At 42.5% G+C, this 16,639-nt stretch overlaps 1 protein-coding gene across 1 annotated transcript in view; it reads left to right on the forward strand.

The window, feature by feature from the left end:
• The window catches only part of LOC144681722 (receptor-type tyrosine-protein phosphatase gamma-like), an 803,078-nt gene that overhangs the window by 524,949 nt on the left and 261,490 nt on the right, over nucleotides 1-16,639 (forward strand). Inside the window, exons 7-8 of the mRNA XM_078543625.1 lie at nucleotides 1,112-1,269; nucleotides 9,590-9,770. Of these exons, the coding sequence (XP_078399751.1) occupies nucleotides 1,112-1,269; nucleotides 9,590-9,770 (339 nt within the window). The remainder of the gene's footprint in view (nucleotides 1-1,111; nucleotides 1,270-9,589; nucleotides 9,771-16,639) is intronic.

Consider the following 16,639-nt stretch of genomic DNA (forward strand, 5'->3'; position numbering starts at 1 on the left):
CTTACGGTTGGCGGGCAGGCGAAAAGGCCAAGTGGCCTTTACATTTTTTAGGAAATCTCATTCACAAGTGGGATAAAGCAAATAAACATTAAATAAAAACTTTTATTTTGGAATTAAAAACATGTCCCAGCTCATGTGACAGAGTCACATGAGGGGACATGTTTACTTTAATTTTTACTGTCATTATTAAATTTTTTTTAAAAAGCTCCGTGCCTCAGGGAATTAAAGTGCTCTTTCGTGCGCAAGTGCAAACTGCGTGCCAGGCCTGCTCTCCCTCCTCCCCCCGCCCACACAGGTAGCGCTGACCACTGCCCTCACGATCCACACAGGATGGGCCTTAATTGCGGAGCCGATCGCGGGTGGCGGGCGGCTTCCCGACCGCTCCCACCGAGCCCGCCCAACGAGGGAAAAATTGTGGCCAGTGTATTCTTCTCCGACTTGGTGTCATTTTTGCTTGATTAGACTCATGTGAAGAACCTTACTATGTTAAAAACGTTGCATAAAAACAAGTTGTCCTTGGTGGCTTCTTATTCCATCTACCTTGAAGATCTTACTGCACTTGAGTAAATTGTCTTAACCAAAAAGATAGTAACATAGCCTGCCTGTAGGCTAGTGCTAACGCTGTTGCAAAGCTGACCATGAGAATGAGAGCTGATTTGTACTGGTTTCCAGAGACAAATAAATCAGATTTTGCAGACCTCAGTGACCACAGATCCAGGAAATTCTGCTCCAGGGGCAGTCTGTGGTGAATGACCTGTCAATTGTAAATTGGAGCACACTAGAAATTGAATAACACTTGTTTACAAACCACATAAATAAAACATTGCTATAAAATGTCATTCACAGCAGTGGTATGATAACATAGTTGTCCAGTTACTCTCTGCCCCTTCCTTCCTTCAAGCTTTGGCTTTGAACTTGTCTAGATGTAATGATGTAAAATTGTACCAATGATGTACTCAAAATAAAGAAGTGACAATGTAAATGTAACTTTCATCGCAAAACAAAAATATGATGCAAATCTGTGCCTTAATTATTACCACATTTGCTTTTCATATGTTACAATATAACAATTTATGATGCTCTCTTCATTAATATTTACTCTTTCCTACAGAAAAAGAAACTTTTCTGGATCCCTTTGTACTTGGGAATTTGCTACCTGCCTCACTTGGGAGCTATTATAGATACTCTGGCTCCCTGACAACACCACCGTGCAGTGAAATTGTAGAATGGATAGTCTTCAGCAGACCTATCTCCATCTCCCTTGAGCAGGTATGTATTCAGTGGTAACACGGGAATGCGTGAACCTGCCCTTTACTCTCGGCTCCAGATTTCTAAAGCACTATTCATTTTAATTCAAGAAAATCTTGCCTTTACACAAACACCAATGGGTCCTTTGGAACAGACCTCACTACTGAATAGCTGTTGTCATGCAAGCAGAGATGTGTGATTGAACAAATTTACAGTGATAAAAAGGCTGATGCATGTCAGCACTTTTACATTTAGCACTTAAGCTTGTCTGAAGCTTAGTTTTGCCCTTGAGAAGGTCAGTTAGCTGATTTCATCATATTTTATCATACAATAAACCAAATTGCTTTCTTAGATATAAATCTTATACATCTTTTGCCAGATGTTCATTTGCAATATGATGGTTGCAGGAATTTAGAATTGTCAGCAGTGTTCAATATCTTTAACAAACCATTTTGTCCTGAGAGGAATTGAGATAGAAGGTGGCAACGCGCATATGTTCTTTGGCACAGGTTATGTTTATTGTTATAATTTTTTTTTGCCATTGCTCTGTTGAATAATTTTAATGCAAGAGTATATTCCTAATTCTAAGTAGCCTTCACGACATGGTACTCATTGCATCTAGATGTCTGGAATGTGAAGAAAGGGCTGATTTTATATTAACTAATTAGCACTGTCATGTTGAGTCACGCAGACATTCTCAAAGTGAGATTTAGCAACCAGCTCTGTCGCAAGGATAAATTATTATTGATGACTCAAAAGAAATATCTCTAAAATCACTGTTCTATAAAGTTAACTATTTTAAGTTGTTGCTAGTAACTAAATCCTAAAGATGTGTTTGTTTGCTAATTTATTTATACATGGTTTCAGAATTGATCATTTTGTTCCTTTTAGGGAAGGCAGTGATATTTGTGACATTAAGGATCATAGAAAGTTTGTGACACAGAAGGAGGCCATTCGGCTCATTGTGTCCGTGCCAGAGGAGCTACCCAACCTAACCTCACCTTCCTGTTCTAGATGCGCAGCCCTACTGATTACGATTCTTCAAGTCGACATCCAAATACTTTTCAAATGTGGTGAGAGTTTCTGCCTTTACCACTGTTTTAGGCAGTGAGCTCCATTCTCTACCACCCTCTGAGTGAAAAAATTATTCCTCATCTCCCCTCCAATCCTTCTTTACCAATTACTTTAAATCCATGCCTTCTAATTTTTGACCCCTCGGCTAAGGTAAATAAATCATCCCTATTTCCTCTATCTGGGACTCTGATAATTTTATATACCTCAATTAAGTCAACCCTCAACCTCCTCTGTTCCAAGGAAAACAATCCCAAGCAATCCAATCTTTATGCATTTTCCAGTCCTGGCAACATCCTCCAAAATCTTGTCTGCACCCTCCCAAGTGCAATCACATATTTCCTACTAAGATAAAAGCAAAATACTGCGGATGCTGGAAATCTAGAACAAAAACAAAATACCTGGAAAAACTCAGCAGGTCTGACAGCATCTGCGGAGAGGGATACAGTTAACGTTTCGAGTCCGAATGACTCTTCATCAGAGTCATACGGACTCGAAATGTTAACTGTATCCCTCTCCGCAGATGCTGTCAGACCTGCTGAGTTTCTCCAGATATTTTTGTTCTTGTCACATATTTCCTATAGTTTGGTGACCAGAACTGCACGCAGTATACAAGTTGTGGTCTAAATAGTGTTGTACACAGCTGTCTGGAGATGGCCTTCTGGCAGCAGATGAGGGAGCCAGCACTCCAGGGTAACAATGAGGTTCCCCTTCCCCACCTCCCGGTGACTTGACCACAGTGGTGGCCTTAGGTTGCCCTATGTAGGGGTTCCCCCTTCACGCTGGTGACCTGGCAGCTGTGGCTTTTTTTTGTTTCAAAACTTTTAAATATACTGAGAGAGCACCTCAAAATGGAGGCAATCTCTTCCTTATCTGCAGTGGCAGGCTCCTTCTGCTCCGGAGGGCCTCCTTTTTATTCATTTAACGGGATGTGGGCATCGCTGGCTAGGCCAATATTTGTTGCCCATCCCTAATTGCCCTTGAGAACGTGGTGGTGAGCTGCCTTCTTGAATCACTGCAGTCCATGTGATGTTGGTACACCCACAGTGCTGTTTGAGAGGGAGTTCCAGGATTTTGACCCAGCGACAGTGAAGGAACGGCGATATATTTACAAGTCAGGATGGTGAGTGGCTTGGAGGGGAACTTCAAGGTGGTGATGTTCCCATCTATCTGCTGCCCTTGTCCTGCTAGATGGTAGTGGTAGTGGATTTGGAAGGTGCTGCCTAAGGAGTTTTGGTGAGTTTCTGCAGTACATCTTGTAGATGGTACACACTGCTGCCACTGTGTGTCGGTGGTGCAGGGAGTGAATGTTTGTGGATGTGGTGCCAATCAACTGACTTTGTCCTGGATAGTGTCAAGTTGAGTGTTATTAGAGCTGCACTCATCAAGGCATGTGGAGAGTATTCTGTCACACACCTGATTTGTGCCTTCTAGATGGTAGACAGGCTTTGGAGAGTCAGGAGGTGAGTTATCTGTTACAGGATTCCTAGCCTCTGACCTGCTCTTGTAGCTGCAGTATTTATACAGCTAGTCCAGTTCAGTTTCTGGTCAGTGGTCACTCCCAGGATGTTGATAGTGGAGAGTTCAGCGATGGTAATGCTATTGAATGCCTAGAGAAGATGCTTAGATTCTCTCTTGTTGGAGATGGTCATTGCCTGGCACTTGTGTGGTACGAATGTCATTTGCTACTTGTCAGCCCAAGCCTGGATATTGTCCAGGTCTTACTGCACTTGGACATGGACTGCTTCACTATCTAAGGAGTCGCAAATGTGGCTGAACATTGTGCAATCACCAGTGAACATCCCCACTTCCATCATTATGATGGAAGGAAGGTCATTGATGAAGCAGCTGAAGATGGTTGGGTCTAAGGCACTACCCTGAGCAACTCCTGCAGTAATGTCCTGGAACTGAGATGATTGACCTCCAACAACCACAACCATCTTCTTTTGTGGTAGGTATGACTTCAACCAGCAGAGAGTTTTCCCCCGATTCCCATTGACTCCAGTTTTGCTAGGACTACTTCAAGCCACACTTGGTCAAATGCAGCCTTGATGTCAAGGGCACTTAATCTCAACTCAGCTCTGGATTTCACTAAGATAAAAGCAAAATACTGCGGATGCTGGAAATCTGAAACAAAAATAAAAATAGCTGGAAAAACTCAGCAGGTCTGACAGCATCTGCAGAGAGAAATACAGTTAACGTTTCGAGTCCGTATGACTCTTCATCAGAACTGAGGAAATATAGAAATGAGGTGAAATATAAGCTGGTTGAAGGGGGTGGGATAGGTAAAGCTGGATAGAGGGCCAGTGATAGGTGGAGGCAAAGAAGAGATTGCCAAAGATGTCATAGACAAAAGGACAAAGGGGTGTTGACGGTGCTGATGTTAGCTAAGGAATGTCCTAATGGTGACATTAAGGGTAGAAAGCAGGACGAGCAAGTGACAGATAGCCCTAGTGGGAGTGGGGTGGGGGGAAGGGATCGAAATAGGCTTGAAGGTGGAGATGAAACAATGGATGGAAATAAATTTTAAAATAATGGAAATAGGCGAGAACAGAAAAATATATTTAAAAAGATAAATTATTGGAAAAAGGGGGATCAGAAAGGGGGCGGGGATGGAGGAGAGAGATCATGATCTGAAGTTGTTGAACCTAATGTTAAGTCCAGCAGTCTGTAAACTGCCTAGTCGGAAGATGAGGTGCTGTTTCTCCAGTTTGCGTTGAGCTTCACTGGAACATTGCAGCAGGCCAAGGACGGACATGTGGGCATAATTGGAGGAAATTTCTGCTTATCCAATACTGGATGTTGGTCAAGCAGTCCGACCATCAGTGTCAGTGGAGGGGTCAAGAGAAGTGGTGGTGAAGTAAAGGTGAGTGTCATCAGTTTTCAGACACTGTGGCTTAGGGCAGTATGTAGATGAGAAATAGGAGGGGCCAAGAAGATCATAAGAAACAGAAGCAGAAGTAGACTATTTGGCCCATCAAGCCTGCTCCGTCATTCAGTAAGATCATGATTGATCTGATTGTGACTTTAACTCTATTTTCCTGCCTGTCCCCCATAGCATTAGACTTCCTTGCTGATCAAAAATTTGTTCAACTTAGCCTTGAATATATTCAGTGACCCAGCCTCCAGTGGTCTCTGTAGAAGTGAATTCCAAAGACTAATGATCCTCTGATAGGAGAAATTTCCCCTTGGCCGGAACCTTCCACTCTGGAGTCTAAGTTTGGTGGCTGGTGTGGAAGTGGGTATTATTGCCCCTGGGGGTGGGGGGCATGTGCAGGATGGTTGACCACGCAAGATCTTGTGCTGTTCAGCTCATTAGATATGCATCTGAGAGGAGCTCGCTGTTTCTTATGGTGGGGACAAGCAGGAAGTCATTGTTCTCGCCATCACCTCATGGGATCGAAGGTCCAGGTGCCATATTTAAAGGGGATTCGGACAGCCTGCACTGTCCCTTCCACCTTCACCCCTTATTTTTAAACTGTGTCCCCTAGTCCTAGGTTCCTCAACAAAGGGAATCAGTCTCTCAGCATCTACCCTATCAAGCCCCGTCAGCATCTTTTATGTTTCAATAAGATCACCTCTCATTCTTCTGAACTCCGGTGAGTAAAAGCCCAACCTGCTTAACCTTTCCTTAGAAGTCAACCCCTTCAGTCCAGGAATCAGCCCAGTGAGCCCTCTTTGAACTGCTCCCAATGCAAGTGTATTCTTTCTTAGGTAGGGAGACCAAAACTGTACACAGTAAGATGCAGTCTCACCAATGCCCTGTACAGCCTTAGCAAGCCTTTCCTATTTTTATATTCCATCCTCCTTGCAATAAAAGCTAACATTCCATTTGTCATTCTAATTATTTGCTGTACCTGCATGCAAATTTTTTGTGATTCACGTACAAGGACACCCAGATCCCTCTGTACCGCAGAGTTCTGCAGTCTCTCTATTTAAATAATATTCTGTTTTTGTATTCTTCCTGCCAAAGTGGATAACCTCATATTTACCCACTTTGCAGTCATGTCATTAATGTAGATCATAAATAGTTGAGGCCCCAGCACTGATCCGAATGGCACTCCACTGGTTACTGTTTCCCAACCTGAAAATGACACATTTATCCCTACCCTCTGTTCCCTGTTAGTTATCCAATCCTCAATCCATGCTAATATATTACCTCCAACGCCATAGGGAGGATTTTCCCCTCGTTAGGTGGGCCCTGGATCGGCCGTGCAACGATCTCCCGCTCAGAATCGCGCCCCGACTGCGATTTCATGCTGGCTGGCCAATTAACAGTCAGCTAGCATGAATCGCGCGCTGAAACACTCAGCACTGCTTAGGTGAGTGGGTGGAGGAGGGCAAGCGCGGATGCCAGTGCATGCGTGCGGGTACGCTCACAGAAAGCTCCTTGAAGGCACAGAGCTGCCTCAGGGAGCTGAAGATTTATAACATTAAAAATAAAGATTTAAAAAATAAGGAAAACTTGACCCCACATCTGTCACATGAGCAGGGACATGTTGCAAATACGTTCTGAAAACTTTTTATTTTATTTTTAATTAACATTGGAAACCTCATCCCGCCCATTGACGAGGTTTCCTCAAAAATCGAAAAGCCGCTTGGCCTATTCACCTTCCTGCCAACCATAATGTTGGACGGGCAGGGAAAAATTCTATTTAATTGATCGATTAATGGGCTTAACAGCCCTCTTAATTGTCAGCAGGCACACTGCTGACTCCGGCGTGCACCCGCCAACCGAAATATCGCACAAGTGCACAATGACATTGGGATGCTCGTCCGACATCATCGTGCATTGTTTCACACTTGTGTATGTCGGGCGCGCACCCACACGCCGAGGTGAAAATTCAGCCCCATGAGCTCTTGTGTAGTAATCTTTTATGTGGCACCTTATCAAATGCCTTTTAGAAATCCAAATTTGCTGCATCTACTGATTTCCTTTTATCCAGCCTGCTTGTTACATCCTCAAAAAACTCTAATAAATTTATCAAACGTGATTTCCCTTTCACAAAACCATGTTGACTCTGCCTGATTGTATTGTAAATGTCCTGCCATCCCTCCTTAATAATGGATTCTAGCACTTTCCCAAGGATAGGTCCTTTGGAGACACCAGAGGTAACTGTACAGGAATGATAGGAGTAGCTGTTGATGGCAATTCTCTGACTACAATTAGGTAGACTTGAGGGTGCAAATTTTGGTCTAGTTTTTGTCTAAATGTTTGCTATTGTAAATTGAAATGTCAACATTTTCATTCAGCTTTTGCTTTTTTAACTGGCTTTAACCACTAGATAGGTAAAAATGAAACATTTTCACAAGTCTCTCCCAATTCCAATGTCATCTTACATAAGAAAGCAGCTTGTATTCATGAACTGATCATGGCCAATGTTATGAGCAATTTACTTGTATCATATAAAATTGAACCATTGTCACATTGTGTTCTGAGTCCATTTGTGAACTGTGAACTTCTAACAACTGGCTATTTAAGCACATTCTCTATTTTGTGTTCTGTGTATGTCTGAAAGAAGTGAAGCTTCAATTTACGTTGTTTTTAAACATGTCCTTGTATTTCACCATACAGTTGATGCATCTCAAACTTATCTGGAGAACTTTGAAAAGGATTGCAGTGGTAGTTTTATAATAATAATATTACACCTTTGCTTGTCTAAAATGTCTAAAATGCATTAGTCCCACCCAAAAGCATTCTTTGATACACTTGAAACCTGATACAATATGCATTGCACTCTGCTCCCTCAGTAAAGGAGAAATAATTTTAACAAACATGCCTAAGTCAGCTCATGTTTCTCAAAGGTCATTTCTCGATAAGAACCTGTGCACATATATAATCAGGTGAGAAGGAGTAGAATGGCTCCCCTCTTTTCACACTCCACATTTGACTGCAACAGGGTTTTTAAAAAAGGTTACGCTTGCCAATTTGGTGAGTGTTTAACTGTTTACATGCTATGACTGTAAAAAACACACACAGACAGATTATTCTGTAAGATTTTAAAGAAAGGAGAATAGTATTTATTGTACTTAATACCCAATCTAAAAAAACGCTCTACCTCTCACACATGCATGCATTCAAGAGTTCACATACACATACAAATAAGTTACAAAGTGGGAAGATAGATTAAGTAGTTTCAAAGTCCAAAAATAGTCAGTTGCATACTGATTTAGTACATTGATGCCTTGGATGGTTCAGACTAGACTTGATGATCTTTTTGGATTCTGTGTCGAGACGATTTAAAGATGTTGACATACGATTTATATATTCACTTCTGAATCGGCAACTGCTGGGCTGATTGTTAAAAACACTCTCTGACTGTCTGCAGCTTGCAGATGGTCAAAAAACAGACAGGGCTCAAGTTTTCAGGGTAGATGTAGAGAGAGGGAGTGCCCACTCAGGATCCTTCTTCTGCATCTTCATCTTCCTCTTCCTCTATTTGCTGCTTCTTCTGTTCTCTATCCTGGAGAAAAGCAGTTTCTTAAAACAAAAAAGAGGGTTTGTTGGCTCATCACAAGATTCCCTCTTGCCAACTGACCAGTTACCCAAACATAGTCATAGCAAGTTGATTCCAAATCCATGGTTTAGACAGGATTAGATTATGGTTGGAAGAGTTCCTTTCTTAGCCAGGGTTCATTGTTCAAAGTGATTGTGCCTAATGGCTTCTTCCACACACAGCTGGGTACACAGCTTATTATCTGGATGCTTTGTGAATGATTCAGGAGGTGAGCCATTCACGTTCCCCTAAGGTGATTGTCTCTGATGGGTTCTTCTAGACAGTCTGGCTCCATTACAATAGCTTTGGAATTTGCAGGGTACAGCTATTTACTATTCAGCTATCTGGGAAGCTGCTGTTTTAAGTCATTGAAATGCGGTTGTTCAGTCTTTTAAAACTCAACCATTGGTTTCATCCCAATAAATAAATAAAGTAATTTTGATATAAAGCACGGCGTTATTACAATATTATGTGAAATTAAACATATTGTCCCCCTATTTTTAAATTAGAACTCTTCAGTTATCCTTTTAATAATGAGATTGGCAACAACTACTGTTGGATCTTCAAGTTTATAATTTTCTCATAGTGTGGCAGGATAGGAACTAGGGCTAGATAAGATCGCTGGCATTAATTCTATGAGTAACTCTGCTTCCTCTACAACATATCAGTTTTGGCATCATGGTTTCCTGGCATTTTACAACCAAGATATTCCATTATGAATGATTTATTCTCTAACCACCATTAATTTCTTCATGTTTGATTGCTTTGTGCAGCTGGATGCTTTTTATTCCATATTTACCACTGAACAGCAAGACCACGTCAAATCGGTGGAGTACTTGAGGAACAACTTCCGACCACAACAGAACCTGAATGACAGGATGGTCTACAAGTCTGTAGTCAAAGACTCATGGAACCAGGCGACTGAAAACCCTGGCATCCTACATATTACAGAAGGTATTTTTATTTCCATAAGCTTTTCCATCAAGTTGCTACATTAACTAAAATGATGTACAGAATGTAGGGTAAAATGGTTTGTGCATTCAAAATCAGTGAGGCAGAGCAGCACACTATCTTACGGACAAGACTCAGATTTATCTAACGTTTCGAGTTGAATATGACTCTTCTTCAGAACTGAAGATGTTGCTTTGAAATTCTTCAGAACTTCTTCAAAACTGTCCTTTAGAAGTTCAGAGCAGTTCTGAGAAGAGCTATAATCTACTTGAAATGTTAACTCTGTTTCTGTCTCCACAGATGCTGCCAAACCTGCTGAGCATTTCCAGCTCTTTCTGTTTTTATTTCAAATTTCCAGCATCCGCAGTATTTTGCTTTTATATCGGATTCATCTAAATTGGTTTTTAAAATGGAACACAGAGTCTTTATTGAATTTTTGAGACTGTGCCTTGCTTTCTTTGAAGTTGGTGAATATCTTGAAAGCTAATGTATGAACTACTTAGTTTAAGGTCATGAAAACATTCTCTCTTCAAAAAGGCTTTTACTTGTAATATCTGCTGAGATTATTGAAAAACCAATGGCTCTGCTTAGTAAAACTTGTATTGTAGAACCTTAATTAACCTATTACTTTATTAAAATTTGCTGATATCAAAACTAAAATGCCTGAATCAGCAATGAGCAATTACTGTGATAGTTAATTTTTTGTAAACTTCTTTGCTAGTTTAAAAGCTCAATAATTGATTTAAAAAGTGCTATCAGATTGAAACATGCATTGGCTTGGGGAGAATAGTTGTAATATGCATTGTTTTTGTAACAATGACATCATATGAAAGTGATATTAGAATTTCAGCATGATTTATGTCTTGTTGCGTGATTATAAACAAACAAGAAAAAATTACCAAAAAATCGTTATAAGATGAAAATAGTGCGCCTTTGAGGCTTGATGTGGAACTTAGTGCTTTAATGTGCTCGTATGTGGCGTGAAGCATACCAGTATTTTCAAATTACTGTCAGAAGTAAACAAAATTTCCTGTAGCACTTTGTTCTTCCCTACAAACTTTTAAAGGATCAAAAGGTTTGATTTCAAGACAATGCAAAGTACAGCAGCTGCTGTAAAGAGGGAATGAAGAACTTAAATTTATGTAATGGTTTTCCCACATTATATAATGGCATTGGTAGGATGTCCAAAAGTGGTTTGCAGTCACTAAAGTAATTTTAAACTGTAATCACTGTTGCACTGTAGGCATAAATGGAAGCTAATTTGCATACAACAAGGTCCCATAAGCAACAGTGAGACCAACACTTAATCTTACTATAACCGTTCCAATATAATGAATGTGTCTCCTTTAGTTTGATCAAATAATTGTTTATAGTTAATTGAATTTAATTTTTTATTGTATTTCACATACAAATAAGGAAAAAGAAATGCTAATATGTTAACTACGCAGTTGTTGGTGAAGAACAGAAAATTACAAAATAGTGCAAGTTTTTGTTAGCCTTAAGAGTCAAAAAAAAGCTCATATCCAAAAGATCAATAGCACTATGGATAGATTGAGCTTTGTTTGTTCTGTTTTAATTTAATCCAAATCAGAAATTTGCAAACTAGATCTAGAGTGTTGAAGTAATCGAGGTTGAAAACTTCATCCAAGTTCAACATCTTTAATTCAGAGTGAAGCTTCCCTCTGGCATCTCGGTTAAGGTGAGGATAGCAAGTGAATGCAGTGGACTATTTGACTGTTGAATGCATTGACTGTTGACTCCAAAAATTGTGCTCACTGACATTCACTTTCCAGAAACACTGATAACAATCAGGGGTAGGATGTCTGGCTGTCTTTTTACCCATTCCTATCTAAGATGTTAAAGCCACTCAAAATTATCCTAGCATTGTCCTCCTTGAGATTAGCTAACTTAGCACATATTGGGGAACATGGGGCAGGATTTTCCCGTCAGTGAGCGGGGGCGGGGCCTGCTCGCCGACATGTAAAATGATGCGCAGTGACTTTGGGAGGAACTCCCGAAGTCACTGCGCCCCATTTAAATTTTCAGGTAGGCCCCCCGCCGTGCAAAATCAGCTGTGCGTCCGCCGACCTGTTAATGGCCAATTGACAGAGTCATTTAACTAATCAATGGACCTGCCCATCCAAACTTAAGGTTGGTGGGCAGGCCAGGAGCCCTGGCGGGAATTAGAAAAAGCTTGAAACCTCATCCACGAGCGGGATGAGGTTTCATGTAGGTTTTTAAAAATTTTATTATAGTTTTTGAAAAAATTATGGACATAATGGACAGTGTCACATGAGGGAACATGTCAGAATTTTTTTTTCTCTATTTTTAATATTTTTGACAGAACAACCGATCTCCCTGAGGCAGCACTTAGCCTCAGGGAGATGAGTGCACTCTTTCGTGTGCATGCGCGAAAGAACGCATTCTCAGGTTTAGGGATTTCCCCCCGCCCACACAGGGAGCGCATAGCGCTTCCATGCAGACGTCACGCTAGGCCTGCCCACGTAAAATGGCACCGCGCCCCCGATCAGGGGCGCTGATCAGGAGCGCGCCTGTGCGCGCCCGCAATTCAACTTCGCCCCCGACGGGAGGGGGGGAATATCCTGCCCATGGAATTTTCATAAAATGACCCAGAGGAAATACAGATAGAAAGTTGATTGATGAACAATAAACAGATATGCTAAATGAGTATTGGGGAAATGGTTGGAAATTATGTACCCCAGCAGTCAATGTTGGGTTGTTTTTGTTCTCTGTATGTATAGTTGATCTGGACTGGTTATAGGGAACACAATTTCAAAATTTGCTGATGACACAAAAGTCGATGATTTGGTAAATATCAAGAAAAACTGTAAAAGACTTCAGAAAGGTATAGGTTAGCGGAATAGCAGATGTACTTTATTGTGAATAAATGTAAAATAAGAAATGTAAAATTGCAGCGGGAATAGGTGGACAGGCAACGAGAATGGTGCCACTGGCATGACGCCAAATTTTATGGCACCCCAGCCTGCCATTCTGCCCCGGGGTGGGCTGCAAAATTCCGGCCACCATTTCTAAATTCGCGATTTGCACCAAATTGGGGAGGACAGTCAATACTGAGGAGAACTGCACCAAGGAGAAAAGAAAGAAATGGATGGTAGGATACACTTTATGGAAGTATGCTGAAGGGTTTGGATGGACAGAGGGACCTACAAGTTCAGATACACAATTACATAACAAAAATAAAAATACCTGGAAAAACTCAGCAGGTCTGGCAGCATCTGTAGAGAGGAACACAGTTAACGTTTCAAGTCCGAATGACTGTTCAACAGAACTAAGGAAAAATAGAAAAAAGGTGAAATATAAGCTGGTAGAGCTGGATAGAGGGCCAGCGATAGGTGGAGATAGCCAAAAGATGTCATAGACAAAAGGCCAAAGAGGTGTTGAAGGTGGTGATATTATCTAAAGGATGTGCTAATTAAGGGTAGAAAGCAGGACAAGCAAGGTACAGATAGCCCTAGTGGGGGTGGGGTGAATGGAAGGGATCGAAATAGGCTAAAAGGTAGAGATAAAACAATGGATGGAAATACATTTAAAAATAATGGAAATAGGTAGGAAAAGAAAAATCTATATAAATTATTGGAGAAAAAAAGGGGGGGATCGGAAAGGGGGCGGGGATGGAGGAGAGAGTTCATGATCTAAAATTGTTGAACTCAATATTCAGTCCGGAAGGCTGTAAAGTGCCTATTCAGAAGATGAGGTGCTGTTCCTCCAGTTTGCGTTGAGCTCCATTGGAACAACGCAGCAGGCCAAGGACGGACATGTAGGCATGAGAGCAGTGGATTGTTGAAATGGCAAATGACAGGGAGGTCTGGGTCATGCTTGCAGACAGACCGAAGGTGTTCTGCAAAGCGGTCACCCAGTTTGCGTTTGGTTTCTCCAATGTAGAGGAAACCGCATTGGGAGCAACGAATGCAGTTGACTAAATTGCGGGAAGTGCAAGTGAAATGCTGCTTCACTTGAAAGGAGTGTTTGGGCCCTTGGACGGTGAGGAGAGGGGAAGTAAAGGGGCAGGTGTTGCACCTTCTGTGGTTGCATGGGAAGGTGCCGTGGGAGGGGGTTGAGGTGTAGGGGGTGATGGAGGAGTGGACCAGGGTGTCCCGGAGGGAAGGATCCCTGCGGAATGCCGCCAGGGGGGGTGAAGGGAAGATGTGTTTGGTGGTGGCATCATGCTGGAGTTGGTGGAAATGGCGGAGGATGATCCTTTGTATGCGGAGGCTGGTGGGGTGATAAGCGAGGACAAGGGGGACACTAGCATGGTTCTGGGAGGGAGAGGAAGGTGTGAGGGCGGATGCGCGGGAGATGGGCCGGACACGGTTGAGGGCCCTGTCAACCACCGTGGGTGGAAAACCTCGGTTAAGGAAGAAGGAAGACATGTCAGAGGAACTGTTTTTGAAAGAGGCATCATCAAAACAGATGCGACGAAGGCGAAGGAACTGAGAGAATGGGATGGAGTCCTTACAGGAAGCGGGGTGTGAGGAGCTGTAGTTGAGGTAGCTGTGGGAGTCAGTAGACTTGTAATGAATATTGGTGAACGTTCTATCACCAGAAATTGAGACAGAGAGGTCAAGGAAGGGAAGTGTCAGAGATGGACCATGTGAAAATGATGGAGGGGTGGAAATTGGAAGCAAAATTAATACATTTTTCCAGGTCCAGACGAGAGCATGAAGCAGCACTGAAGCAATCATCGATGTACCAGAGAAAGAGTTGTGGGAGGGGGCCAGAGTAGGACTGGAACAAGGAATGTTCCACGTACCCCATAAAGAGACAGGCATAACTGGGGCCCATGCGGGTACCCATAGCAACACCTTTTATTTGGAGCAAGTGAGAGGAGTTTAAGGAGAAATTGTTCAGTGTGAGAACAAGTTCAGCCAGACGGAGGAGAGTAGTGGCGGATGGGGATTGTTCGGGCCTCTGTTCGAGGAAGAAGTGGAGAGCCCTCAGACCATCCTGGTGAGGGATGGAGGTGTCATCGATGTACTGGAGAAAGAGTTGTGGGAGGGGGCTGGAGTAGGACTGGAACAAGGAATGTTCCACGTACCCCATAAAGAGACAGGCATAACTGGGGCCCATGCGGGTACCCATAGCCACACCTTTTATTTGGAGGAAGTGAGAGGAGTTGAAGGAGAAGTTGTTCAGTGTGCAACTGCAGGTCATCATTAAAAAGGGTACTGGAATTTTGGGCTTTATAAATAGGCATATATAGTATGAGAAGAAAGAGGTGATAATGAATTTGCACAAATATTGATTAGGCCAGAGTTAAACCACAGCATGAAGCTTTGCAAACCCCATTATAGAAGCGGCATTAAAAGATATAGAAAGTGTTCAATGTAAGCTCACCAGAATGATACCAGCGATGAAAAACAATAATTAGAATTAGAGAACTGAGATCCTTGAACTATTTCTACTTGCACCGAGAAAGCGAAGAGCAGACTTAATAGTGCTATTTAAAATTATTGATTTTGATAAGAATGAATAGGGAAAGACTATTTCGTCTGATTGAGAAATTAGTGATGTGTGGCCATCAATTTAAAATTATTACAAACAGTAAGGAGGGTAATTAGGAAAATATTACTTGCAAGGAGAATTGTTGGAATGTAGGATACTTTGGCACGGGAAGGGGGTCATCACAGAGACTGTTGCATCTTTCAAGGGAAGACGATACATGAAAATGGAGAAAGATTGGGGCAGGATTTTTAGATCAGCATGCAGGCATGATCGGCGGGCCCAGGAGAGGCTGGGGAATGGACTGCTGACTGCGATTTCACACTGGCCACTTAACTGCCAGCCAGTGTGAAGCGCGCGCTGAAAGGCTCAGCACTGCTGGGGTGGGGGCAGGAGGAGGGCGAGCATTGAAGTCGGCGCAGGCACGGGCGAACGTTCATAGAAAGTTCTCTGAAGGCAGAGAGCTGCCTGAGGGAGCTGAAGACCTAAACAACCTAAAATAAAGTTCACAGAAACCAGAAAAAGTGTCCAACCTTCATAATCAGCCACCTGAAAATGAAGGTCATGAGAATGCTGTCCACGGAAATTTATTTTAATTTTAATTTATCATGGAAGATGAGGTTTCCTGAAAAATGCACAGGCCGCCTGGCCGATTCGCCCACCCGCCAACCGTAGCGTTGGATGGGTAATGAAAAATCTCTATTAATTGTGCCATTATTGGGCTTAATTGCTGTCTTAATTGCTAGCGGGCGGGCTTTCGAGTTTAGCGGGCGCCCGCTGACCGAAATATTGCGCGAGTGCACGATGACATTGGGATGCTTGCCCAACGTCATCACGCGCTATTTCACGCTCGAGCGGGTCGGGTGCGCGCCTGCCCACTCAGTGAAAAACTCTGCCTCAGGACAATTTCTAGCAAGTAACAAACCCTAGATTTTGTGGTGAGCAGCAAAGGAACCATGCTTACAGCTTCTCACAGGCTTTTGAACAATAACTTGCTGTCATTGTGTATCTGATCTGGTACCAATTAAAGGCTTCAATTGACCCACTGGTGTGCTGCCTACCCGATATCTCCTCTCCTGTTGATACAGCAGGAGCGGGTGGACAGGCAGCAGGAATGGCACCACTGGCATGGTGCCCAATTTTACGGCACCGCCCCCCCACTCCTGCCTGCCATCCCGACCCCAGGTGGGCCGTAAAATTCCAGCCACCGTTTCTAAATTTGCGATTGGCACCAAATTGGGGAGGACAGTCAATACTGAAAAGAACTGCAGCAGATTATAAGAAGTCTTTAATAAACTTGCAGAATCGACATATAATTGGCAAATGAATTTCAACACATATGTATGAGATATTACATTTTGGTATGAAAAATAACCAGGTCACTTATTATT

This window comes from Cetorhinus maximus, chromosome 6 (genome assembly GCF_964194155.1).
Source record: "Cetorhinus maximus chromosome 6, sCetMax3.hap1.1, whole genome shotgun sequence".
NCBI lineage: Eukaryota > Metazoa > Chordata > Chondrichthyes > Lamniformes > Cetorhinidae > Cetorhinus > Cetorhinus maximus.